The sequence below is a fragment of the Salminus brasiliensis genome, chromosome 14 (genome assembly GCF_030463535.1).
Source record: "Salminus brasiliensis chromosome 14, fSalBra1.hap2, whole genome shotgun sequence".
Lineage (NCBI taxonomy): Eukaryota > Metazoa > Chordata > Actinopteri > Characiformes > Bryconidae > Salminus > Salminus brasiliensis.
In genome coordinates, this window is record NC_132891.1 from 26,991,345 (window position 1) to 27,016,908 (window position 25,564).

Here is a 25,564-nt window from a genome sequence, read left to right on the forward strand (position 1 = left end):
AATCAAACCAAACTAAACCAAACTTCAGAAACACAAAAGCTTCTTGACTATCACATTTGTAGAATCCTAGCTTAGCATCTGTGGATTCCGAACTGTGGGAATTGTGGTTCAGTATGCTTTCTCGAAACAGGGTTTAAAAGGTTTTTTGGCTTCTTTTAGGAATCAAGGTTAACAAAAAAACAAAACAAAAAAACAACAACATAGGAATTAAATGCAACCAACAGCAATATAACTAATTAAACTTTAACATGCAAAATATTTTCACAGTGAAAAAACATGAATCCCAAAAATGTACACAATGAGTTTATTTGTAATTAAGCTTTAATGCAAAGACATAAATAGTAATGAACACCCATAGGTTTTCTAGAACCATTTATATTCAACAATATATGCATCCAAAAGGGAATTTCTAAAAGAGACTTTTTTTTTACCTGATGTGATTGTGTGTGGCTCAATACAATGCAGAAGCATGAGCACACTGTGTCAGTGTTGCTTAGATACAGAAAGATTTTAGAACACAATGTCAATTTACTACAAAGCCACTAAAGTATCAAGATAATAATAATATTTAGAGGCATAAACCATTCCTTGATTAATTAATTTGCTTACTCAATTTAACAATCCATTCTCAATTACATAAATCTTTACCCTAATTTAGAGATAAGAGACAGATTAAATCAAAGGAACAATTTATTAAATAAGAGTGAATGGATTATTAAATCAAAGGAACGATTTCTTAAATTCAAGGAATGTCTCGACACATAGCTTTTTTACTTTGATACTTTAGAGGCTCTGTGATTTACAAAGGCTTAACCAAATAAGTATGTTCTGAATGATATCTGTCATTAAAATAAAATGGCATTATACACAAACATTAGCAATATAATAAAAAAAAATTCAGACTCTTCATAGAAACAGTCACCTCATCGGATCTAAAAAGACGGAAAAAAATACAGTTTTAATTCAATGAACATCTCAATTCAACACAAAAGTGTTTGTACTATCAGATCACCAGTGCAACATTATCCTGATCATTTTTTGTTTTAATTCCAGATTCAGTCTTTGTGTTTTCATACATATTAAAAGCTTTTTAAATGGCTTTTTAATAGACATAAGTGCATAATGTGACATTGTGAACTGACATTTTGTTTTGGCCTACATTTCTAAATGGCCATTTTATAGTATGCTTAGTATGTTTTCACAATTTGATTTACATCTGTACACCATCTGAATAGATTTAAGTAACAATTTCACATTACCATCTAGGAATTACAGACATTGTTTACATAGTCCCTCCACTTTCTCAAAAGTCTTTGGGGAAAAAGCTATTAGAAGTACTTGTAATACTTTAATGCAAATCATTTGCAGACAATGACAGCTTGACATCTGGAACCCAAGAAAATGACCGAATTCTGAGCTTCTTTCCTTATAATGCTTTGCAAAGCCTTTACCAAAGCTACCTTCTGTTGCTGCTTGCTACCTTTGTGCTTTTTTGGCTTTAGTAAATGAAAAGTATGCTTAAACCTGCATAAGAACTGTATTCAGTGTAGGTGAGGTGTGGTAGTGTTTGCAGCAGAGAAGGAATACTTCAAGCATTATGCACATTTCAATCTTTACCTAAATCTTCCTTCATCTTTCACAGCTCACAGCTGAGCTCAACATTTACAAGACAATCACTTAAGTAACTGGGGGTATAGGTTGTTTTTTTGTGTGTGGTCTGGGGGAAACAGATTGAGGAGACATCACAAAACATGTCTGTACACGCAATCCTCATTACACAACGATTACTCAACAGAGATAAGTGCTGCCAACTAAACACATAGCATAGGTATGCTAAACATACACTGCTATTAAAAAAAAAAAAAAGATTGTACTGCTAAATAGTTCATAGTTAAACCCCCTGATTTAAAGCTTAATGTCTACACTTGACTTTAAATACACTGGTGGTGTACAGAGGCAAAAACACGTTTTAATAAACGTTTTATCATTGTCCAAATAATTTAGAACTGGCTGTATGGGTGGTTTTCTTAGTTGTGTACTACTTAAATTAAATAACTATTTTAACGAATAATTTCATTTCTCTCTAAAATGCACTTATTAGTCGGCTCCACTCTTTCAGTTTTAAATGACATGTTAAAAAACAGGTTTTAAAAAAAGGTTTGCTTATAATAATTCATGAGACAAAGTTAACATTAAGTTTATTTCCCAAATAGTTCTGTCAGCATTACTAACAACTACATGCTCCCAGATGGATGGATGAATGGAGAGAGAAAGTCAAACATTAAAGTCAACACTAGAACTGCAAATTTTATTTTTCACAGTACAAAAGGTCCACACAAGCAGACAGCTGAACTACTATGAACTATCTTTTCAAAAATGCACCCCAGTTCTGCAGGTCGTTAATAATGTCTCCTTTTTGTAATTCTTATTTGTCACACAAAAAGAGCAAAGAACGAGGTGTGTGAAATTGTAACATATTAGAAAACAATATGTTAACAATGGAACGAACATGCATTTAAAGTTTAAAAGATACTCACTGTATATTTGTCCCATTTCTTTTCAGGATCATAAGGTTCCCAGCGGCTGGCAGGGAAGATGTGTTTGTTTTTTTCATACCAGCTCCTCAGAACCACTTTACCTGCGTGTGACTAAAGACAGAAACACACACACAAATGTCAGAAATGAAAACCTTCAAATTTGGGGTAAACTACTCTGAAACAATAACAAAAATTAAATGATAATGAACATTACTACATTATTACCTCATCTTTCTCAACGGTGGCATCGTTCACCAACCGGATATCATCATGCACGTCAAAACTGAAGAGCGGTCCTGGATAGGAAACAAGTGCATCCAAGATGTTATCTATATTTATTTATTTTATTTTTACATTTCTCAGATAAATCATAGAAGAGAAACAACAAATTATCTCTCACTCTACATACACTCAATATGTTTGTCAAAACTTTCGGCCATGACTGCAGGCAATTTACACATGTTTTGTTATACTCATGTTTATGTCCTTTGTGTGTGTTGGAACAACACGAAAAAAGAAGAGGAAAAAAAAAAAAAAAAAAACCCTCCCGCAAATTTCACAATTTCACACAAACCAGATAAGATTATTGGCACATCTTCAGAATTGTGGGTAAATAACTTTGTTTCAAGCCTGTGATGCTCGTTTAAACTCACCTGTGGCAAGTAACAGGTGTGGGCAATATAAAAATCACACCTGAAACCAGATAAAAAGGAAAGAAGTTGACTCAATCTTTGAATTGTGTGTCTGTGTGTGCCACACTAAGCATGGAGAACAGAAAAAGGGAGAAGAGAACTGTCTGAGGACTTGAGAACCCAAATTGTGGAAAAATATTAACAATCTCAAGATTACAAGTCCATCTCCAGAGATCTTAATGTCCCTTTGTCTATGGTGCGAAACAGTAGGACGTTTACAACCTATGGCACTGTAGCTAATCTCCTTGGATGTGGACAGAAGGGAAAAATTGATGAAAGGTTGCAACGCATGATATCTCGGATGGTGGATAAGTAGTCCCAATTAAGTTCCAATGAAATTCAAGCTGTCCTACAGGCTCACGCTACAGGTGCATCAGTGTCAGCAACTATCCGTTGACATTTGAATAAAATGAAGCGCTATGGCAGGATACCCAGGAGGCTGTGTCTGCAGTTTGCCTTAATGTACGAGAGTAAGCCAGAATCCTTCTGGGAAAACGTCTTGTGGACAGATGACAGAGTCTTTTGGTAAAGCACATCATTTTACTGTTTACCAAAATATAAATGAGGCCTGCAAAGAACACAGTACCTACAATCAAATATGGTGGAGGTTCAAAGATGTTTAGGGGTTGTTTTGCTGCCTCTTGGACTGGGTGCCTTGACTGTGTGCAAAGCATTATTAAATCTGAAGGGTACTGAACGATTATAGGTTGTTATAGGTTATGACTGATTTAAGTTATTTTTCTAAAGTGTGTGCAACCAAAATGAACTTGAGTATGTTTTGCATGAATTTATATATATATTTTGTCTTGGTATTTTTGTGGTGTTCCAAAAAACACAAAATAAATAAACATGAATAACAAAACGTAATTTCAAAAAAATTCTGGGAGAAATACTTTTTCTAGAAAGACTTTGGCCATAATTTTGTGTGTGTGCGTGTGTGTGTTTATATATACACACACACACACACACACACACACACACACACACACACACACACACAAAATTATGGCCAAAATCTTTCTAGAAAAAGTGGGGAAAAAAAGTATTTATTCAGTCACCAATTGTGCAAGACCTCAACTATGAGAGACAAAATGAGAAAGAAATTCTGAAAATCACATTGTCTGATTTTTAAAGAATTTATTTGCAAATAATGGTAGAAAATAAGTATTTGGTCACCTACAAACAAGCAAGATGTCTGGCTGTCACAGACCTGTAACAACTTCTTTAAAAGGCTTCTCTGTCCTCCACTCATTACCTGTATTAATGGCACCTGTTTGAACTTGTTAACAGTATAAAAGACACCTGCCCACAACCTCAAACAGTCACACTCCAAACTCCACTATGGTGAAGACCAAAGAGCTGTCGAAGGACACCAGAAACAAAATTGTAGACCTGCACCAGGCTGGGAAGACTGAATCTGCAATAGGCAAGCAGCTTGGTGTGAAGAAATCTACTGTGGGAGCAATAATCAGAAAATGGGAGACCTACAAGACCACTGCTAATCTCCCTCAATCAGGGGCTCCACGCAAGATCTCAGCCCGTGGGGTCAAAATGATCACAAGAACTGTGAGCAAAAATCCCAGAACCACACGGGGGGACCTAGTGAATGACCTGCAGAAAGCTGGGACCAACGTCAAAAAAGTCTACCGTCAGTAACACACTACGCTGCCAGCATTTGGATGTTCCAGAAGAGTATTGGGAGAATGTCTTATGGTCAGATGAAACCAAAGTAGAACTGTTTGGTACAAACACAACTCGTTGTGTTTGGAGTAAATGCTGAGTTGCATCCAAAGAACACCATACCAACTGTGAAGCATGGGGTGGCAACATCATGCTTTGGTGTACATGAAAGAATGAATGGGGCCATGTATTGTGAGATTTTGAGTGCAAACCTCCTTCCATCAGCAAGGGCATTGAAGATGAAACGTGGCTGGGTCTTTCAGCATGACAATGATCCCAAGCACACTGCCAGGGCAACAAAGGAGTGGCTTCGTAAGAAGCATTTCAAGGTCCTGGAGAGGCCTAGCCAGTCTCCAGATCTCAAACCCCATAGAACACCTTTGGAGGGAGTTAAAAGTCTGTGTTGCCCGCTGACAGCCCCAAAACATCACTGCTCTAGAGGAGATCTGCATGGAGGAATGGGCCAACATACCAGCAACGGTGTGTGCCAACCTTGTGAAGACTTACAGAAAGCATTTGACCTCTGTCATTGCCAACGAAGGATATATAACAAAGTATTGAGATGAACTTTTGTTATTGACCAAATACTTATTTTTCGTTAAAAATTAAGGTAAAGGAAAAGGTGCACGTATTTGTCACTGTACAGTGTACACTGTACACCGAAATGTGTCATCCGCATTTAACCCATCTGGTAGTGAACACACACACGTGTTAGGGGCAGTGAGTACACACACACACCCAGAGCGGTGGGCAGCCAACTCCAGCGCCCGGGGAGCAGAGAGGGTAAAGGGCCTTGCTCAAGGGCCCAACAGTGGCAGCTTGCCGAGCCGGGGAATCGAACCCACAACCCTGTTATCGATTTCCCGGCGCTCTAACCGCTGAGCCACCACTGCCCTTGATTAGACAGTCATTTTCTGTCTACCTATGATGTCAATTACAGGCCTCTCTCATCTTTTTAAGTGGGAGAACTTGCACAATTGGTGACTGACTAAATACTTTTTTCCCCACTGTGTGTGTGTGTGTGTGTATATACATATATATATACATACATACATACATACACACACACACACACACACATATACACACTGCTCAAAAAAATAAAGGGAACACTCAAATAACACATCCTAGATCTGAATGAATGAAATATTCTCATTGAATACTTTGTTCTGTACAAAGTTGGATGTGCTGACAACAAAATCACACAAAAATCATCAATGGAAATCAAATTTATTAACCAATGGAGGCCTGGATTTGGAGTCACACATAAATTAAAGTGGAAAAACACACTACAGGCTGATCCAACTTTGATGTAATGTCCTTAAAACAAGTCAAAATGAGTATTGTGTGTGGCCTCCCATGCCTACAACGCCTGGGCATGCTCCTGATGAGGTGGCGGATGGTCTCCTAAAGGGGTCACCTCCCAGACCTGGACTAAAGCATCCACCAACTCCTGGACAGTCTGCGGTGCAATGTGAAGTTGGTGGATGGAGCGAGACATGATGTCTCAGATGTGCTCAATCGGATTCAGGTCTGGGGAACAGGCAGGCCAGTCCATCATCTTGCAGGAACTGCCGACACACTCCAGCCACATGAGGTCTAGCATTGTCCTGCATTAGGAGGAACCCAGGGCCAACCGCACCAGCATATGGTCTCACAAGGGGTCTGAGGATCTCATCTCGGTACCTAATGGCAGTCAGGCTACCTCTGGCGAGCACATGGAGGGCTGTGCGGCCCTCCAAAGAAATGCCACTCCACACCATTACCAGTCATGCTGAAGGATGTTGCAGGCAGCAGGTCGCTCTTCACGGCGTCTCCAGACTCTGTCGCGTCTGTCACGTGTTCAGTGTGAACCTGCTTTCATCTGTGAAGAGCACAGGGCGACAGTGGCGAATTTGCCAATCCTGGTGTTCTCTGGCAAATGCCAAGTGTCCTGCACGGTTGGGCTGTGAGCACAACCCCCATCTGTGGACGTCGGGCCCTCATACCATCCTCATGGAGTCGGTTTCTAACCATTTGTGCAGACACATGCACATTTGTGGCCTGCTGGAGGTCATTTTGCAGGGCTCTGGCAGTGCTCCTCCTGTTCCTCCTTGCACAAAGGCGGAGGTAGCAGCCCTGTGACTGGGTTGTAGCCCTCCTACGGCCTCCTCCACGTCTGCTGGTGTACTGACAGACACAGCAAACCTTCTTGCCACAGCTCGCATTGATGTGCCATCCTGGATGAGCTGCACTACCTGAGTCACTTGTGTGGGTTGTAGAGTCCGTCTCATGCTACCACGAGTGTGAAAGCACCACCAACATTCAAAAGTAATCAAAACATCAGCCAGAAAGCATAGGTACTGAGAAGTGGTCTGTGGTCCCCACCTGCAGAACCAGTCCTTTATTGAGTGTGTTATATTGTGTTCTTTAAGTGTTCCCTTTATTTTTTTGAGCAGACATTAAATAGACAACATTTTTACTACTAAACTAAATGCTTCTTTACTTCATGCTAAATATTACGCAAATTATTTTAGTTATATCATTTCGTTAAGGTTTAAAGTAAAAAATAAAACACCTTTTCAATAAATAACATTTTCCTGAACTTTTATGTTGCTTGATTTGATGAATAATTAAGAAAAGGTGTGTGTGTATATATATATATATATATATATATATATATATATATATATATATATATATATATATATATATATATATAGGAGTATGTAACAAAACCAGCTCAATAAAAACAAACATGATGCTTACCACTTTTGCCTCTAGCTTTTGTCACAATGAAGTCATAGAAGCTATGGTGCTAGAAGAGAAACAGAAGCCTTATGGTTGATACTACAAGATTTAAATTCATTTCTTGCTAAGTAAGGCTTGTTCTTGAATTAGAGAGATAATTTACTTGTGTTACATGTAATGTAACAATATATTCTAAGGGACATGATAAAAAATATAATTTGTTCTTTAAAACATTATATAGGTCTCAAAACATTATATAGATTTGCCCAAAACAATACACCACGTAATACTTCATTTCTGAAAATGAACTATGACAAACTCCTTAAAACAGCTTGCCAGAGAATGAATGTATGACTTCACTTACATGTGGGATAATCAAATCCTCCTTTATGTACATAAGCTGCTCCACTCCAGCTGATCTGTGGACACATATGGAGGTTTGTAACACTATTAATACTAAACTAAATGCAATGCTTCTTTAATACATGCTAACATAGTAAAAGGAATATTTATATAATTTATTTAAATTTTGAAAAAAAACCTTTTCAATAAATAACATTTTCCTGAAATTGTATATGTTGTTTGATTTGCTGAATAATTAAAAACAAAACAACAACAACAAAAAAACCCCCCAGATAAAACAGTAATTGCAGAATGCACAAAAGCTTGGACATCTTTCTACACCAGCACTATATCCTCTCTTGCATAAAATCACCCAGTCTGCTATCCATACATTTTCAATGCTGTTTATGTCTGGGGAGGGTCAGAGCAATTCTAAAACTTGGCTTGCATGGCTTCGTAATTCATAGTGGACTTGGGTATATTTTAGGTCATGGAAGCTCTGTTTAAAGGAGCCTATGGTTCAAATATTTACTGACAATTCCTAATGACAAATTTTGACCAACATTACCAGTCATAATGACTCAAATAAGTTAACTAATGACTTGACAGCTGAAGAGACATCCAAACATATGTACAAGCCAAAATTATGGTTTCAACCTTTCATTTTTTTGTTCAGTTTATCAAATATAAAGCAACTGTGCATTAATACGAGGGGTAAAAAAAATCTATATATCAAAGCATTGCAATACTGCATTTTGCAAATTGAACTGTTTCTCAAACACACAGTATCAATTTGTTGTTTATACATTGCCTTCAGGTCCCACTGTTCAGGTTAAAAGAAAAGTTGTCTTACTTTTTATACACTCAGACTTGATCCATATGATGGTATGATAGATTTCCTAACATTTAATTGTGAAAAATGATTATTGCTTACAGTGTTGCAATATGCTGAACTGTAACCCCACTTTGCAGATATGCATCATATAGTTTTGCATTGAAGGATTTAAAAATCCATTTGAGATTCAACCCCAGTGTGGGAAAAGAGCCATAGGTGACAAGAGACTTCATAGCTAAAATTAGCATTATCTATGTTGTGGTAATTAGTTAACCAAAAACCATATTATTGTATTTTTATTGTACAAACTGAAACAGTTCACAAAAATGCAGCTTATCATTTAATTTACCTATATTACCAATGTGAAAAATGAACTGCCTCCTTTGGTAATAAATCAACCACTTAAACCAAATTTAATGGACAAGTGGGTTTATGTCAGACCTGTTAAATCTAAACATTGCTTAAATAGAACCTGGCAATGGAAGGCAGGCTAGCAGCTCTCAAAAAAGCAGCACATAACACCATGTTCTAAATAGATTCAAATACAGATTTTGAACAGGATCTGAAAACAAACAAAGCCAAGACTAAGGCTTAAGCAACCCACAGTGAAAAACATTATCAACAAATGGAGAAAACTTGGAACAGTAGTGTATACATCTAGGAGACTAGTGATGTTACTAGACAACCATACAACGGCAAAAACAATCTGGCACAAACAATGTTAAATTGCCATTTTATCTACCTCAACTCACTGAAGTCTTTTCTCAAAACCTCCAATGCTCTCTGGAGGAACTGCTGAATAGTATTGCCTTTTTTCATCTGTGAAAAAACAGGAAAAACTGTTTCATTACTTTTACTTGTCAAATAAAAACAAGAGAACACTGTGCACATTTTAAACAATTCTTGTGGCATGTGTCTCCATGATGGTAAGCAACAACAGGTTTTTTTACTTACCTTTTCTTCACACTTCTGGTTCCTGTACTCATTCTATTCCACACTCTTTATTTATGAAGTATTACCTCTGTGTCGTCAGTGCATAGCAAATGGTTATTTCTGTTTCTCGTCTCTTTTTTACAGGTAATTTTAATCTTTATTTATGATAATGCTGTTGCTGTGATTACCTTGACTGTTTTTCTGTGTCCAGATCCATCCCAGTAACTGAAAGTGATTTCAATTTCTTCACCTGACCAGTACACAAAGGTAAATTTACAGTCACAGTCAGAAACAGGGCAGCCTAAAAATTATTTTCAGAAAACAGGAAATTGGGCTCATAGAGGCATGTTGCAAAATAAAATAAAATAAAAATCACATGTTAAAAGGTCTGCTCTATTAAAAAAAAACAAAAAAAACAAAGCATTAGCATTTACCAGGACACTTGTTCTTGGAAAATAGGTATGTAAAAGCGGTGACAATAACAACAATTAGAACATTTAAATCTAAGCATTAAGTGAACAATGGCAGCTTAAACAAAGCCCCGATTTGGGTCATTTCAAATGCAAATATTGTTGCTGTGGCGATTTGATTGAATCATCAAATGAAGTCATTCCAGAAGTATTGGATGAAGCACCATCGTTCCAGAAAACACATTTCCACATCTCAATGGCGGAAGGCTTTAGGTAAGGTGACAGGTTCATTTTTATCTGCTCCAGAGAGTCCAATTATTTTGCCAATACTATACTGGGCAAAATTCTTAAATAATCCTGAAAACTCTAGCTTCTGGGGAAAAAAGCTCCATGAGATAATAAAGGACAGTGTAAGCTTGCCAAAAAGAAAACAAAATTTAACTATGCTGGGTACAAATGTGGTGTAGGCCAACCTGCATAACGTAACAAAACATTTTAGTGCCCCCAAGTGGTATAAACGGCAAACCAGTCCCATAATGGACCCTTGACTACTGCAAAACACACCTTTAATCTTTTCCTGCTTTCGCTCCCATTCTTGTCTAAGCTCCTCTCTTAGGCGATTTTCCTCCTCCTGAAGGCATATAATCATGCAAAACAAGCAAACACAAGCATTTTCAGTGAAGAGATACTGGAGAGTATCCAGCCAACTTAATGTGCCACAACACTCATAACTTTACTCTAACTGCTTGAATGACAGTGAGTTAACGTGATATAAAATACTAATTAATTTCTTTTTAAATTAATAAACCTCTTATAGTATAAATACTTATAACAAGAAGACCTAATCAAGCCCTATTTGGATTTTTTACATGGGGATGTGGGATCTTTGTGGAATTAATATTATAAATGTTTATTTATTTAATTTTTAACAGATTGCATGCTCCAGTGCCTTTTTTAATATACATTTATTTTAGATTTTTTTTTCCCCATTTTTTCCCCAATTTGGATTGCCAATTACCCAGTCCATATGTATTCTCCCCGATCAACACTAGTGAGGGTAAAAACCAACACACACACACCCTCCAACACGGGTGCAGCCAGCGCCTTTTTTTTTTTAAAACTGCCGCCGGCGCAACATCACCAGGCAATCAACGCGCCTAGAGGGATACCCTGCTTCGATGCATCACTTTATTCTGCTGGACCACTCAGGGCCTTAAACACCCTTTACCTTCTGTAAAAACAAGCCATATAAACAACAACAGGTTTTATTAATCCCATGCAAATCGACATGTGGGTCAATATTCCATCCTATTCTGTGGCAAAGGAGCTTTTCACAATTTTTCTGAAGTATGGAGGCTCTCAGGGAGACATTTAGTTTCGCTGTGCATGGCACAGATACGACAGCACTTAAATCCAGACGATGAGCCAAATGACTCTTCAGAAGCGCAATGTTTCGGTCATCTTTAGATAGGTGACTGTGTAGCATAACCTACAGCCTACATACGCCTCTACACTCCCCTTTAAACACGACCCTCCTCCTCATCCTCCTCCTCCTCCTCCCTCATCTCTGTCTTGCTTCTCTTCTCTTTCCCCAGATCACCTCTAATCATCTTACCACCTGTCCGCTAGACCCTGTTCCATCCACACTATTCCAAACAATTGTTCCAAACCTTCTTCCCTTCATCTCTTTTATCATAAACAGCTATTTGTCGTCAGGTTATGTACCATCCGCCTTCCAAGTCTGCCAGAGTTGTCCCCATCTTAAAGAAACCAACTCAGCTTGGACATCGGCAACTACAGACCCATTTCTCTTCTCTCTTTCCTCTCAAAAATGTTCGAACGTTCCGTCTACAATCAACTGTCTCTCTTTCTCTCTCTACATTAGCTCTCTTGGTAAAGTAATATCTTCCCACAGATTCTCTTACCACTGTTACGCCGAAAACACTCAACTCATCCTTTCTTTCCCACCTTCTGACACACCAGTTTCTACCCGCATCTCAGCGTCTTGCTGACGTCTCTTCTTGGATGGAGCCTCACCACCTCAAACTCAACCCCAGCAAGACAGAGCTGCTGTACTTCTCTGAAACTGCTGGACCTCACAATGATCTTACGATCTCCTTTGAGAACTCACTGGTCACTGCATCTACAGAAGCACGAAGCCTTGGTATAGTCATAGATGATCAGTTATCATTCACCAGTCATGGTGCAAATCTCGGTTATGCAGATTTCTACTGTACCACATCCGGAAAATTTGACCCTTCTTCGCTAGATAGGCCATACAGGTGCTTGTTCAGTCTCTTGTCACTTCAAGACTTAAAACTGCAACTCTTTTCTGGCTGGTCTCCCTTTGCGCACCATCAGGCCCCTGCAACTTATCCAGAATGCAGCAGCACGGGTTGTCTTCAATGTTTCAAAGTACAGCCATATCACTCTACTGCTGCATTCTCTTCACTGGCTTCCAGTAGCTGCCCGCATCAGATTCAAAACCCTGGCGTTGGCCTACAAAGGCAAGAATGGACCAGCCCCTCCGTACTTGATGGCAATGGTCAAAGGACGATCTGCACCAAGAGTCCTTAGAGCTTCAAGTACTTGCTCGGCTTGACCCGCCATCCCTCAAGATCCACGGAAGACAAAGCGTCCAGGCTTTTTTCTGTCCTGGCATCGAAGCAGTGGAACGAACTTCCCCTGGGTGTTCGAACAGCAGAGACATCTTCAAGTGTTGACTAAAAAAAACCCACCTCTCCTGAGATTTCTTGGGCAAAGAGTAGAGTACTATGGTCCCCTTATTGAGTTGTGTTCAAACTAGCTAAAGCTATTCTTGAGTAAATAGTGAAGCACTTCTGTAAGTCAATCTGGATAAGAGCGTCTGCTAAATGCCATAAATGTAAACGTAATAAGAGGTCATTTGAGGTAATAAAATGTAATAAGAGGTAATAACTATCAACACAAATATAACAAATAAAACTGGGAAATGTCTCTTAAACATAATTTGTAAAATGTAATGAATAGAAATGTAGTTTTCTATTTCTGAAGTAAGGACACCTCCACATTAATTTCTCATTAAAATATCTAAAATTAGAATCAGGTGCATCACATTAGCTGATAGAAGATAGTTGAATGGGATTTTGGAGAAGACTGCCCTTACATAATAAATAAATTACAAGTGAAACAACTGCCAACAGGGCCAGGTCAGGCCATTCTAGCAAGTTCAGCCCAAGAGCAGAGAGCAAGATCCCAGACTCATATGCACCTACAACCTTCTTTTCAAACATGTCAGAAAGCACCTTGGATCTTGCTAAACAAATGTCTAAGGTTTAAATAAGACAATATCTAATTTTAGGCATGTTTAGTAGAAATAAATGTGGGTTTTTGTAGCGTTCTCTTAAGAAAATTGCATTTCTTTATATATAATTCAATATTTATTATTTTTGCATTTCTTTTTTTTCTTACATTTCAGTTTTAATGTTTAGTTTTAGAACATCATCTCTCACTTTTGTTAAAATGAAGATCAAACACCCATATGTTTAAATGTGTTATAAAATACAACACAACAGAAACAACTATATTTTTGTCTTCACCAATACTAATATTAAAATTGCTGGTATCAGCCATAATAATAAGATCTTTTTTTTTTTTCACTAAGCTTCAACGTTATCTTTAACAGAAACCTTCCAATACCAATATGCTCATCTAAAAGTAGGCTATAATGCTTTAAGTATTCAGGCAAAAAAACCTGGAGATTAAATTCTATTTTTTTAATTCCAATAATATCTAATTCAGCATTTTCTGCAGATATAAGTTTGATATGGACACTCACTGTTTAATACAGATATATCATCTTTAATTTAATGTGTTATACTGGATTTAGATGTGATACTGATAAAGATGACTACATTTAGTGTGACAATTGCAGGGGAATGGGAGGAGTGACATACTTTGACAAAACATATGGTTTGGAACATTTTTGCTTACAGGGTACAATAGCTAAGATTTACATAGAGAGAAGGATCTATAGTGGTCTGCAAATCTTTGACAACACAAGTGTAATTAGCACATAAAAACCAAAAAACAACTTTTTACCTCTCTCTCTCTATCTGGTAGAAAGCTGGTATCAACGTCTGGGTTCTTCCCAAGCTTCTTCTTCTTAACTGGGGCATCTGACAAATACAGTAAAAACAATTTAACCACAAAAACTAAAATGTCACATTCACCAGAAATAAGACTAAATGATAATGTATTTAATGTTTAATTTATTATTAAAAATAACACATTCACATACAGTCTTCTTCCTCTTCATCATTCTCTAGGTCTTCATCTTCCCCCTCATCTGGATTAAAAGACAAACTGGCAATTTTTCTTTTCTGCTCCTCTTTTCTCTTCTTTTCCTTCTGTTTCTCCAATTTTCTGGAGCAGAAAACAATATACATATCATGTACTACAGATAAAATAAATAATCAAAGAATTACTAAAAACTGGAAACAAATTATTGTGTCCAATAAATGTATGTCATTGAATGTCAGGCTCACAACTGAAGCTCTTTAGACTGCTCCTTCTTAGCCAGCTGTTTCTCCCGCTCTTTCACAAGGGCTTCCTGCTTCGCCTTCATGTCATTTAGCGTGACAAGACCTCAAGGGAAAAGAGCATATGAATATCAATAACATAAAATACTGTAACTTGACTGAACCTTTCAGCTAAAGTTAAAAGTCAAACTGCAGGACTAATGTCATATGCAGACATCAGCTGTCACTTGCCAAATGAGATTTAGCTAGCTTCACAAAGTTTTCTTGCTTACCCACAGTACTTGACTTCAACTCTTGCTCAACAGCATCATAGTGAGCAGAGAACTTTTTATCAATGTTGGATTTCACCATGTTGTCCTGGAAAACAGTTAATAATCATTAAAATTTAACATTTACCTGAAGACATTCTATACCGTTTAGAACGCACGTGAGACGTTTTCTAATTGCAATTATTTAATACATGTTGAAGTAAAGCAAAGATGAAGGAGGCATAAAACACGTGAAATCTAATCTGTAATAACGTTAATAAAAACCAGCTTCAAACAAAGAAAAAAGGAAAAACATTCTCAGGAAAACACTCAATTGTTTAATGGTAAATCTGAACAAAACATAACGCACAAGTAGTCAACAGTCTACTATGTAGCTAAGTAAAACATGCCTCTGCTATTTTTTGTTTCAGCTGCTCCAGTTGCTCTCGCTCTCTTTCACGTTTTTTCATCAGCTGCATGGCTCTCCCCGCCTCGCTAGCGGCACCTTTGTACTGCGCCATTGTGTCTTGTCAGTTAAAATCGCAAGGTCTATAACTGAACGTTTTAAATTAGCGACAAAACTCGTATTTGTCTTCAGTCGAACAACAACGGCAAACAGCAGCTCTAGTTCTTTCTGAGGAGTACCATTTCCGGTTACGTCGTTGTGCCATTTCAAAATAAAAGAACGTGGAAGGTCATAAGCTGTTCGAGACTGTTCTCAGAGAATCATATTTTTCACAAGTAATGTTTTATTCAATATCAAATAGCTATCGGTTATAAACTTAGTCTATTCTACATTGTTGAGTTGACAGTCAAATTTGAAATAAGAAACGACTTCTTAGTTTGAAGTCAACGCAAGGATTCTGTTTCAACTGAACCAAAGAATTGACTCTCCAAGAACTGGATTCAATCAAGCTGCGGTACAGTGAGTTTAGAAATGACGGCTGTGTCGTTTTGTGCTGGGCTTTTGCTGTTGATTACTTGGTTTTCTCCAAGCAGAGCCCTTTATTTTCACATTGGAGAGACAGAGAAGAAATGTTTCATTGAAGAAATACCTGACGAGACGATGGTGATAGGTATGTTTTTGACAAAGGCAAATTAGTGATAGCTAGCTAGCTAGCGTTAGCCCTTTGGTCATCATCATCACCACCATCATCATTCTTTGCCGCTTTGGCTCACGAATAACTATTTTAGTCTCCAAGAACTGATTTGGACCACACTGTGTGGTTTGCTCGTGTTGTTTGTACACACACACACACACACACACACACACACACACACTCGCACTCGCACTCACACATACATTATATTACACGTATAAATAATAAAATGTTTGATTCATTAGTCGGCAGACAAGATAGCTAGCTAGCTAGTTAGCTATATAGAATTGTATAATATGTCAGGCTTGCACACAAGATGCGGGATCCGTCCGCCCGCTCCAAAGGAACGGGTGTAACAAGTAGCCAAGTCACCACTTTCATGTTTACTCTTTTGCATTTCTCCTGTTAGCGGTGAACAGTGGATGCTTACAGTTGTTCGTTGCGGTGTATGGTATCCGTTATGTGTCTTACTTTTAAATGACGCCATTTTGATTAATTGATCGGATGTTCTCTTATTTTGCATGTAAGTAAATTAAGGTCTTGTCTCAGAGATATGGGTGTTCCTTATATATGATTCACTGTCATTTTTTCTTCAGGGAAATACAGAACGCAGCTGTGGGATAAACAGACTGGTTCTTTCCTTCCAGCAACCCCTGGCTTGGGCATGCATGTTGAGATTAAAGATCCTGACACCAAGGTCACGACTACTTCACCTTGCTGCTACTAGCTATCATTCTATGTTACAATTATGGTTACATTCCTCTGCTCTCAATTGGAAGTCGTCCTTGAAGTTTGTATGTTTATTCACACCCTGTAATGCCTGGAGAAGTCTGTAGTTTTTACTCTCAGATTGTTTCCTGCCTAACTGTTTTTCTCCTCCTTTTCATCTTTTACGTCTTTACTTGTAGGTCATTCTCTCTCGTCAGTATGGTTCAGATGGCCGCTTCACTTTCACCTCCCACACACCAGGCGAACATCAAATCTGCCTGCATTCTAACTCCACCAAAATGGCTCTTTTTGCTGGAGGAAAACTGGTATGACAGTCGGTATTTGGTTTCCAACCCTACTTCCACTAATGTAAATCCTAAGGAATCTGAATATTTGATCCGAGATTGTTACACAAGGCCATTGTTAAACATGGGTTGTTAAATTAAAGCACGTTCTTATTAAAACATCTTCTTAATTTAGAGGATGTGTCAGTAGACTGGACCTTTTTAGGATGTAATGAAGATAAACAGAACTGAGTAGGCCAATTTGACAAGTCTGCATAAAGGTAAGACAGCTGTACACAACAAAAGGTGGTGAAACTGTTTGTTTTGTGTGATCCTATAGCGAGTGCACCTGGACATTCAGGTGGGTGAGCACACCAACAACTATCCAGAAATAGCAGCCAAAGATAAGCTGACTGAGCTGCAGCTGAGAGTTCGGCAACTCCTAGACCAAGTTGAGCAGATACAGAAGGAGCAGAACTACCAGCGGGTGAGTTTCCACAAGTAAGCCAGAATGAGCCATTAAGGCCTATTGCTGACTGGTAGGGAGTCTCCAAGCAGTAGTATTAAATGTTTTTAATCAATAGAAAAGAATAGGGTTGGTTGTCCCTTCTAGGGGTCGATTATATGCAAAAATTCCTGATGTTTTGAATGGTTCCGGTATATATCATGGTCTTCATATCTTCATGGTATCAATGGTTTCGGTATATATCATGGTATTCATGTCTTTTTGCCTCAAGTAGAAACTTTTTAGAAAAGGAGGCCTGTTTTTGTAGGACAACAGAAGCTGTTAAATATGCTTATTCGTAGTAACATCAGCCAAAGTGTGCAACAAGAATTTGTATTAGGTTAAACTAATGAATAAAATCATTAGCAACTAGATAAACCTGTCATTACTGTATTCCGTTTATATCACATATTTTGATAGTTTACATCCAGTAGAAAGAAGATGAAAAATAAAGTGCAGTTTACCTCACTAAATCTTTAGTTTGTAAACATTTTCCTTAAAATCTGCTGCCACTGTCTGCTAACATAATTACGTCTTGGGCAGTAAAATCAGGATGGGTATGTAAGCCTGGGCTTAATACAGAGTGAACACACAAATACTACTTGAATCTTTTGTTTGTGTCCATGTGGGTGTAAGTGTGTTAGACTGATGTTACTAGCAACCCATTAGTGCTAACTGTTAGTGCTGTTAGTAATTCATCTTAAATTTAATTCTCTGCTTATTTGTTGCATACCAGTGTAATATAATTACAAAATCCATACCTTTAGGATGAATTTTAAACCGTATACTGGACTAACTGAAATATTACCCACTGGTCTGTCAGGAGAAGTTTTCTAATTTATGATACAAGGAGGATTACTTTTTGCCACAAACACACACACACTGGGGCAAAAAAGTATTTAGTCAGCCACTGATTGTGCAACGTCTGTAATTTGCATTATAGGTACACTTCAACTATGAGAGACAAAATGAGAAAAATCCAGGAAATCACATTGTAGGATTTTTAAAGAAGTCATTTGTAAATTATGGTGGAAAATAAGTATTTGGTCAATACCAAAAGTTCAACTCAATACTTTGTAACATAACCTTTGTTGGCAATGCCAACAAACGTTTCCTGTAAGTCTTCACCAGGTTTGCACACTAGCTGGTATTTTGGCCCATTCCTCCATGCAGATGTCCTCTAGAGCAGGGATGTTTTGGGGCTGTCGCTGGGCAACACAAACTTTCAACTCCCTCCACAAGTTTTATATGGGGTTGAGGTCTGGAGACTGGCTAGGCCACTCCAGGACTTTGAAAAGCTTCTACAGAACCACTTCTTTGTTGGCCCGAGCGGTGTTTGGGATCATTGTCATGATGGAAGACCCAGCCATGTTCCATCTTCAATGCTCTCACTGATGGAAGGAGGTTTGGGCTTAAAATCTCACGATACATGGGCCTGTTCATTATTCCCTTAACATGGATCAGTCGTCCTGTCCCCTTTGCAGAAAAACAGCCCCAAAGCATGTTTCCACCCCATGCTTCACAGTAGGTATGGTGTTCTTGGGATGCAACTCAGCATTCTTCTTCCTCCAAGTTGAGTTTTTACCAAAAAGTTCTATTTTGGTTTCAGCTGATCACATGATATTCTCCTAGTCCTCTTTTGGATCATCCATATGCTCTCTGGCAAACGTCTGGCACTGTAGGATTTGAGTTCCTCTCGGCGTAGTGTGTTACTGATGGTAGCCTTTGTTACTTTGGTCCCAGCTCTTTGCAGGTCATTTATCAGGTCCCTCCGTGTAGTTCTGGGTAGTTCAGGTGTCTTTTATACAGATAACAAGGTCAAACAGGCACCATTAATACAGGTAACGAGTGGAGGACAGAAGAGCTTCTTAAAGAAGTTGTTACAGGTCTGTGAGAGCCAGAAATCTTGCTTGTTTGTGGGTGACTAAATACTTATTTTCCACCATAATTAACAAATAAATTCTTTAAAAAAATCTGATTTCCTATTTTTTCCTCATTTTGTCTGTGACTCACTAAACACTGTGTGTGTGTGTTTTGCATATGGGGGATAATATTTTTACGAAGGTGCGTGTATGTCTGAACGTCCTATCTCTGTTGTGTAGTATCGGGAGGAGCGCTTCCGTATGACTAGTGAGAGCACAAACCAGCGTGTTCTGTGGTGGTCCATCGCCCAGACAGTCATCCTCATCATCACTGCCATCTGGCAAATGCGGCACCTCAAGAGTTTCTTTGAAGCCAAAAAGTTGGTGTAAAGCTCTTTAGATGAAGACACATAGACACAAGCTGCACCCATGAAAGATTTACAGCCTGTTCAAGCCTCAGTATTTTGTATCCAGACTGTTTAAACATGTTAGCAGACTCTGATCTGTTGCAGTCTTTTAATTTTGTGTGACCTTGATGAGAAAACATCTTCAGACTTTATACAATTTAGTTCTGTCTAAATCAGATGAAGGTCTCAGATTAAATGATAGATCTGACTAAAGAACTTGAAGTTAGACCATGAAGTAAATTAGCTTCAGCAACACAAATAAGCTGCAAAGTTTATGGCTATATTCTGCTTCCACTAAGGCATCTGAACCTGCTCAAATCAAAATTTTAGAAAATACAGAATAATGAAAGAAGAATACAAGTGTATTTAGTCAATCTGTTATCCCAAAAGAATGAATTAAGATTTTAGTTAGAGAATATGATAATTGAGTATTTATAGAAGAATATTGTTGCTGCAAAAATAACATCTTATAACTTATGCCCTTTAGATAGTGTCCATTTATTGTTGAATGGGCCTAAAGAGATGATCCAAAATAACTTCACTGATATTATTAAATAAAGGTTCCTATGAAGTTCTCCTATAAAACCGCCCTTCTCCAATATTTACCATCATTATTGAAAATAAAAGGGTGTTCTGACAGCGATAAAATGTAATCACACAGCTCTACTTATGGAGAAAATATTTGTAATCATAATAATCGCAGCTTGTTCAGTGCCCAGGACGCATGACAGTGTAAATGTACATTTTTGTTTTCTGTAATAAAAATAAGGACCCTGCTTCATGCCATTCCACAATGCAGAATATAGACTTTCTTTGAATGTTTCAAATATACTGTTTGTAAATCCTACCCATTTTATTAATTGTACACAAGTAACAATGGTTACAAAATATTGCAAACTAGACAATTGGAACTGAAGTATTTGTCCATCTAACAATATACTAGGAGTTGAGATGAAAACCATGCATAAACTGAATGTTTCTAAATGTCCCGTTTAGAAAATGTCATTTTAAAATACACAAATCTATCATGTATTTCTGCGTGATCTGCTTGAAACTCAAGCTGGTTTGTAGTGTTGCAGTTTTATAACTGTTTTGTACAGAAAAAAATGGTCATTGAAACACTGGTTTAAAATGTGAATTTGAATCATGATTGACTTTACACATGTAACGGAAGCAGCTCAATACATTTGTTAGCATTATATATTCTTAGTATTGAATGGAATTCAATTTAATGTGCCATTAATTTGCAATGTACAAAACAGAAGTAGAAATACAGGAATATTTAAAAGCATGTCAGTATGCTCCAAAACTAGGGCTATGTCCAAGTTCATTTTATTTGTACATTATGAAATGTTCATTTGATTGGATTATAACATGTTTGTTCAATATCTGAATCTTTTTTTTGTTGTTGTACTTTAAATAAAATACAGAAAAAATGTCTTCATTTGCTACTGTGCAGACAAAACAGAATACACTACTTAAGGCTGCTATTAACAGTTGAAGCTTCATTGTCAGTATTCTTACTTTGTAACTCCAAGTGTGCCTAATGCACACCAAAGTATGTTGGTTGTTGTGTTGTCAATTGTATTTATTTTAATCACATCAACACACAGTTTTTAATTTCTTTTTAATATATTTTTATTGCTCATTAACTCACAGATTTAGTAGTTTGTTTTTGTACAACCACGCAAGTTTTTTATTTATTTATTTATTTATTTTTTATGCTGTACCTATGGTAAAATTAGGGCACATTTCCATCTGTTTTTAAAAGAAAGTGCACAGACAAGTTGGTTTTATTCAGCAATGTAAATTTTGAAAACCCCAAATAAGCTTAAAAAAAGTTAATTCAACAATCGTTAATTATGTATATTAAGATGCTTAAATAAATTCTGTAGTTCATTTGTGCTAGGGATAACAGTTCTTTATAGTATCCGCTTAAGGATTTTCAGACGTTTATGCAAATCTACTACACAGAAAAAATATTAAGGATTTAGGATAAAGAACAATATGAACCCAGGTTCAGTGTTAATGGTTTAACATAAAATGTAGGTGACATTACATAAAGGCCAAATACCTTTCTTAAAACAGCTTTCACAGCAACAGACAAGTAGTTAAACAATACAGTTACATTACTTTCTCTTTTTAAGATGTCCCAATGTTGTACTAAAGAGATACAGCATTCCATGTTTTGATGTATGTAATTTAGAAATAATATTTAAAAAAAAAAAGATTCAGTGTCCAAAAACAAAGATTCTAGCTACAAAGACACTTATGTTATCAAACATGAAAATGTGAAAAAGCTACGAAGATTGAGAGCAAAAATTAAGATGCGTCTTGGGCTTCCACCAGTCTTCCAGTATTGTGTGAAATGCTCAAAGAGTTCTCTTTAACTACCCCGATCCAGTGCTGTCTCTTTCTGTCATTTAATGATCGGTCACTGTAAGCTGTTCCATCTTTTTTGCTGCTTCCTCAGATACAACCTTTGGCCTTTTCTCTGGGCTAGGGCTGGGAGTGGTAGGATATTCCCGAGTTCCAAAAATAGTGCTACCAACACGGACATTAGTCGAGCCCACCTCAATCTGATGAAAGAAAAAGTATACAAAGCATTGGTTGTGTTTAAAATATAGACTAAAGAGTTACAGTTGATGGCTGATGTTAATGAAGAAAGTGTTGTGCACGACACTCTGACAATGACCACAGAGAAGACACACAGAAATGCGCAAGTGCATGCAAGATTCTAAAAAAATACGACAAAAAATCTTACCGCATGCTCAAAGTCTGTAGACATGCCCATACTAAGCTCAACCTGTTCCACTGAAAGCTTCAGGCTCTCACACACCTGCTCTCGACACTTCAGCAGCATCTACACATAAGAAACAGAAAATTATTTTTTAAAGGGTTTTTTTCTTTATATTTGCTGTTTAACTTAAACATTCATTTCAAACAAGAGTTGTCTTAGTACTTCAATTCCTTATGCCCTAACTTTGGTTTGGATTGGTTAGACAGGCCAAGAATCTACTTGTTAAAGAGCAAAATCATGTAAGAATACACAAATTACAAATGAACATGAAAAACAGGTAAAATCATTTAGCATCTATAAGGATGAATAAGCAGTATAAGTGAATAAGTGGGTGCAGTAAGTTAGTATAATTTGGTGGAAGGACCTGCCGATATAAAAACATCTGATGTAAAGATCAGGGCATCTATTTCTTTATTTCTGTTGTATATAAGTAATAGAACACTTAAGGTCCAGTGTTTTTGCAAATAACATCACACCCTGTAATGATCTACAGCAGGGTCTGATTTATCAAATTATCTAACCAACATCTCCACATCCAGTGGCTTTCAGTGGAGAGAAAAGACAGCCTTTCCTGTAAAACAGTTGATATCTGGTATTTTTTTAATTTTTGGCCAGAATTCTGTTTTTGACTTTGATAATGAATCATGGTGGTGCACTGATGTCTGCAGTATCAAATCCCTGCACCACTCAACTCCACTTACAAAAAAAGGAAAAGAAAAGCCAATTCTACAGTTCAAATGTACCTGGAAGTCTGGATTGGGGCCGTTACTGAGGTCATAGCCGTAACGGCCGATAGTCATGAGTCCAGCGAAGTCCAGGGAAGGACACTGAGATACAATGTGCTTGATTGTATTAATAGTTTCATCAGGAGGCAGGCCATGTTTGCCTAATAGAGGATTTCCAGAGAAGAGAGTTCAAGGTCAGTATGTTGCTGTATGTAAAAGATTCATACCTCTTGTTAAAAAACAAAAACAAAACCCATATGAATCTAACATTACATTGAGGTTTCATAACTTAGAACAGACACCATATACCAGTAATTAATGTTTTTTTTTTATTAAACATTTTAAAGCTCCACCAACATTTTGGTTTTAATAACGTTGTTTCGGCAATACTAATTATATGCTCAGAAAAGCTAATATTGACATACATTATTGTGATATTACCCACCCCAGTTGTCTCCTCCCACTTTAAAGCCGTTTTCTGAATTACAAAATAAGATCAACACTAGTGAATATCAGTGAAGCATAGCACACTGTATGAGAAGTGGACACACACTTTCCTCTCCGCTGGTGTTGATCTGAACCATGATCTTTAGCCTCCGAGCGTTAGACCCTCGTAACTTCTGCCAAGAGCTGTTAACTCTGTCAGCCAGTTTCACAGAGTCAATTGTCTCCACCATGTAGAGGTTTGAAACACCTGTGAGTCAATAAAGAAAAGGCATCTGATAAAAATATAAAACTATATACAAAGAACCTTAATTACAAACATCTGATTCACCAAGTTGAGAATTAAATAAAAGCTTTAGCGGTGAAAGGGCTTTCAATGAAAGTTGACTTGCTCACCCAGGAGTTTATTAACACTGTTCCTCTGTAGATGTCCAATGAAATGCCATTTAATTTCAGGGCATGATGATAAAATCTAATACAAAAACAACGTTTATCAGCAAAATATTTTCATAACAACATACAAATTTAAAAAGCCACCGGCTACATTATGCATAGGTCTGGACTACGCACCAGAGGGTGAGAAGCTTTCTCCAAAAGTTCATTTACCTGTAACGATGACACACATTCATCTCCAAGTTATAATAGACAGGCGACGGGGATAACAAATTTTTAACTCCCTTTTGAGACTGTGTATCTCTATACAATCGAAGCACTATCATGACTTTTCTCTCTCTATATGAAATTCTCTCTTTACTAGTTAGTCTTAAAACTAAGAAACCTTTGGAAACCTCAGTTACAAGTCTGACTTTACTTACATAGTTCTCTCCAAAGTTGCGTTGCCCGTGTTTGTAAGCTTCAAGCACCATGTCTGGCGGTTTTGTTTTACTGACAGCAACTAATCGAGGTGCCACACATGGTAAAGTCTGGAGGATGAGAGATGAAACGCAACACTACATTTGTAAAATGGACTGCTTTCGGCATTTCGATACAACTTACAATTCTGGTGTGAACGTAAAACGGCTACAATCATTGTGACATTTCAGTCGCGCGGTTTGTTTTCGCTCAGCAGGCAGTGCTAGGCTAGTTGCGGGTGTACGGGGAGTAAAGTTAACGGTTGACAAAAAACCCAATATCAAACCTCATACCGTTTAGGCTCTACTGATAATCAAGCAGTGTCCAAACAAAGAAATAATTCACAAAACTACATTTGGTTTATTCTCCTTCAGCCCGAACGTGTGCAAAGGTTGAGTACTGCTTACATAATCTAAGACACCCACGCCACGAAGGCATGGAGAAGCAGGTTTTTTTTTTTTTTTATCGCGCTGCAATTATAGTGGTTTTCATCCCATGTACTGAATAATAACTGGGGGGAAAACTAACCTTTGGACGTCGGGTAACCGCCTGGTTCACCCGGTCCACTACCGCCTGCACTTTCTTCCCTACCTCCTCCGACATCACTAATTTCCACATAGCATTGGTGCATGTGGAGTCTCCAATGACATAAGCGAGCCGACGATGTCCAACAATGAAATATCCGGCGTTCTAGCAGTCAAAATAAAAGTCTTCCAACAACGAACATTTTCTGACCTCTGCTCGAAAAACGTCATCAAGCCTGTTTTAGTCAGACTAACAAAATGCTTTTCGTGTTTTACGTCTCGTACAGAATTTTAGAAAAAAAAAATCTACACTTAGAACGGGAAATTAAGATATATATATATATAAGTAAAATCTGATAATAGGGTAGCTAAGTGGTTTTATATAATTGAAACCAATACAGCCACAATTAATGTCTAATTTATTGA

At 37.5% G+C, this 25,564-nt stretch overlaps 3 protein-coding genes across 5 annotated transcripts; 1 reads left to right on the plus strand and 2 right to left on the minus strand.

Moving 5' to 3' along the window:
- Positions 1-281: 281 nt before the first annotated feature.
- Positions 282-15,581, minus strand: fam50a (family with sequence similarity 50 member A). Of its 2 annotated transcripts, none has more exons than XM_072656552.1 (13): positions 15,338-15,581; positions 14,952-15,036; positions 14,686-14,785; positions 14,439-14,563; positions 14,240-14,316; positions 10,724-10,790; positions 9,938-9,999; positions 9,559-9,635; positions 8,004-8,058; positions 7,658-7,706; positions 2,763-2,833; positions 2,538-2,648; positions 282-932 (listed from the first exon to the last, which is right to left on the minus strand). In XM_072656552.1, the coding sequence occupies exons 1-13, from the start codon at positions 15,446-15,448 to the stop codon at positions 924-926; spliced, it is 999 nt and encodes a 332-aa protein (XP_072512653.1). In that variant the 5' UTR covers positions 15,449-15,581; the 3' UTR covers positions 282-923. The 2 variants fall into 2 exon arrangements, 1 of the variants encoding a protein (XP_072512653.1); XR_011977488.1 differs by lacking the exon at positions 282-932 and adding an exon at positions 3,191-3,230 and having other exon boundaries at positions 2,560-2,648.
- A 36-nt stretch (positions 15,582-15,617) lies between these two features.
- On the plus strand, positions 15,618-21,233 carry tmed4 (transmembrane p24 trafficking protein 4). The gene is made up of 5 exons (XM_072656559.1): positions 15,618-16,003; positions 16,624-16,724; positions 16,936-17,061; positions 17,360-17,506; positions 19,627-21,233. The coding sequence occupies exons 1-5, from the start codon at positions 15,865-15,867 to the stop codon at positions 19,774-19,776; spliced, it is 663 nt and encodes a 220-aa protein (XP_072512660.1). The 5' UTR covers positions 15,618-15,864; the 3' UTR covers positions 19,777-21,233.
- A 578-nt stretch (positions 21,234-21,811) lies between these two features.
- plpbp (pyridoxal phosphate binding protein) lies at positions 21,812-25,420 on the minus strand. Of its 2 annotated transcripts, XM_072656557.1 has the most exons (8): positions 25,143-25,419; positions 24,578-24,685; positions 24,333-24,368; positions 24,159-24,234; positions 23,872-24,012; positions 23,337-23,479; positions 22,558-22,656; positions 21,812-22,372 (listed from the first exon to the last, which is right to left on the minus strand). In XM_072656557.1, the coding sequence occupies exons 1-8, from the start codon at positions 25,230-25,232 to the stop codon at positions 22,217-22,219; spliced, it is 849 nt and encodes a 282-aa protein (XP_072512658.1). In that variant the 5' UTR covers positions 25,233-25,419; the 3' UTR covers positions 21,812-22,216. The 2 variants fall into 2 exon arrangements, with proteins under 2 accessions (XP_072512658.1, XP_072512659.1); XM_072656558.1 differs by lacking the exon at positions 24,333-24,368 and having other exon boundaries at positions 25,143-25,420.
- Between the last annotated feature and the right edge of the window lie 144 nt (positions 25,421-25,564).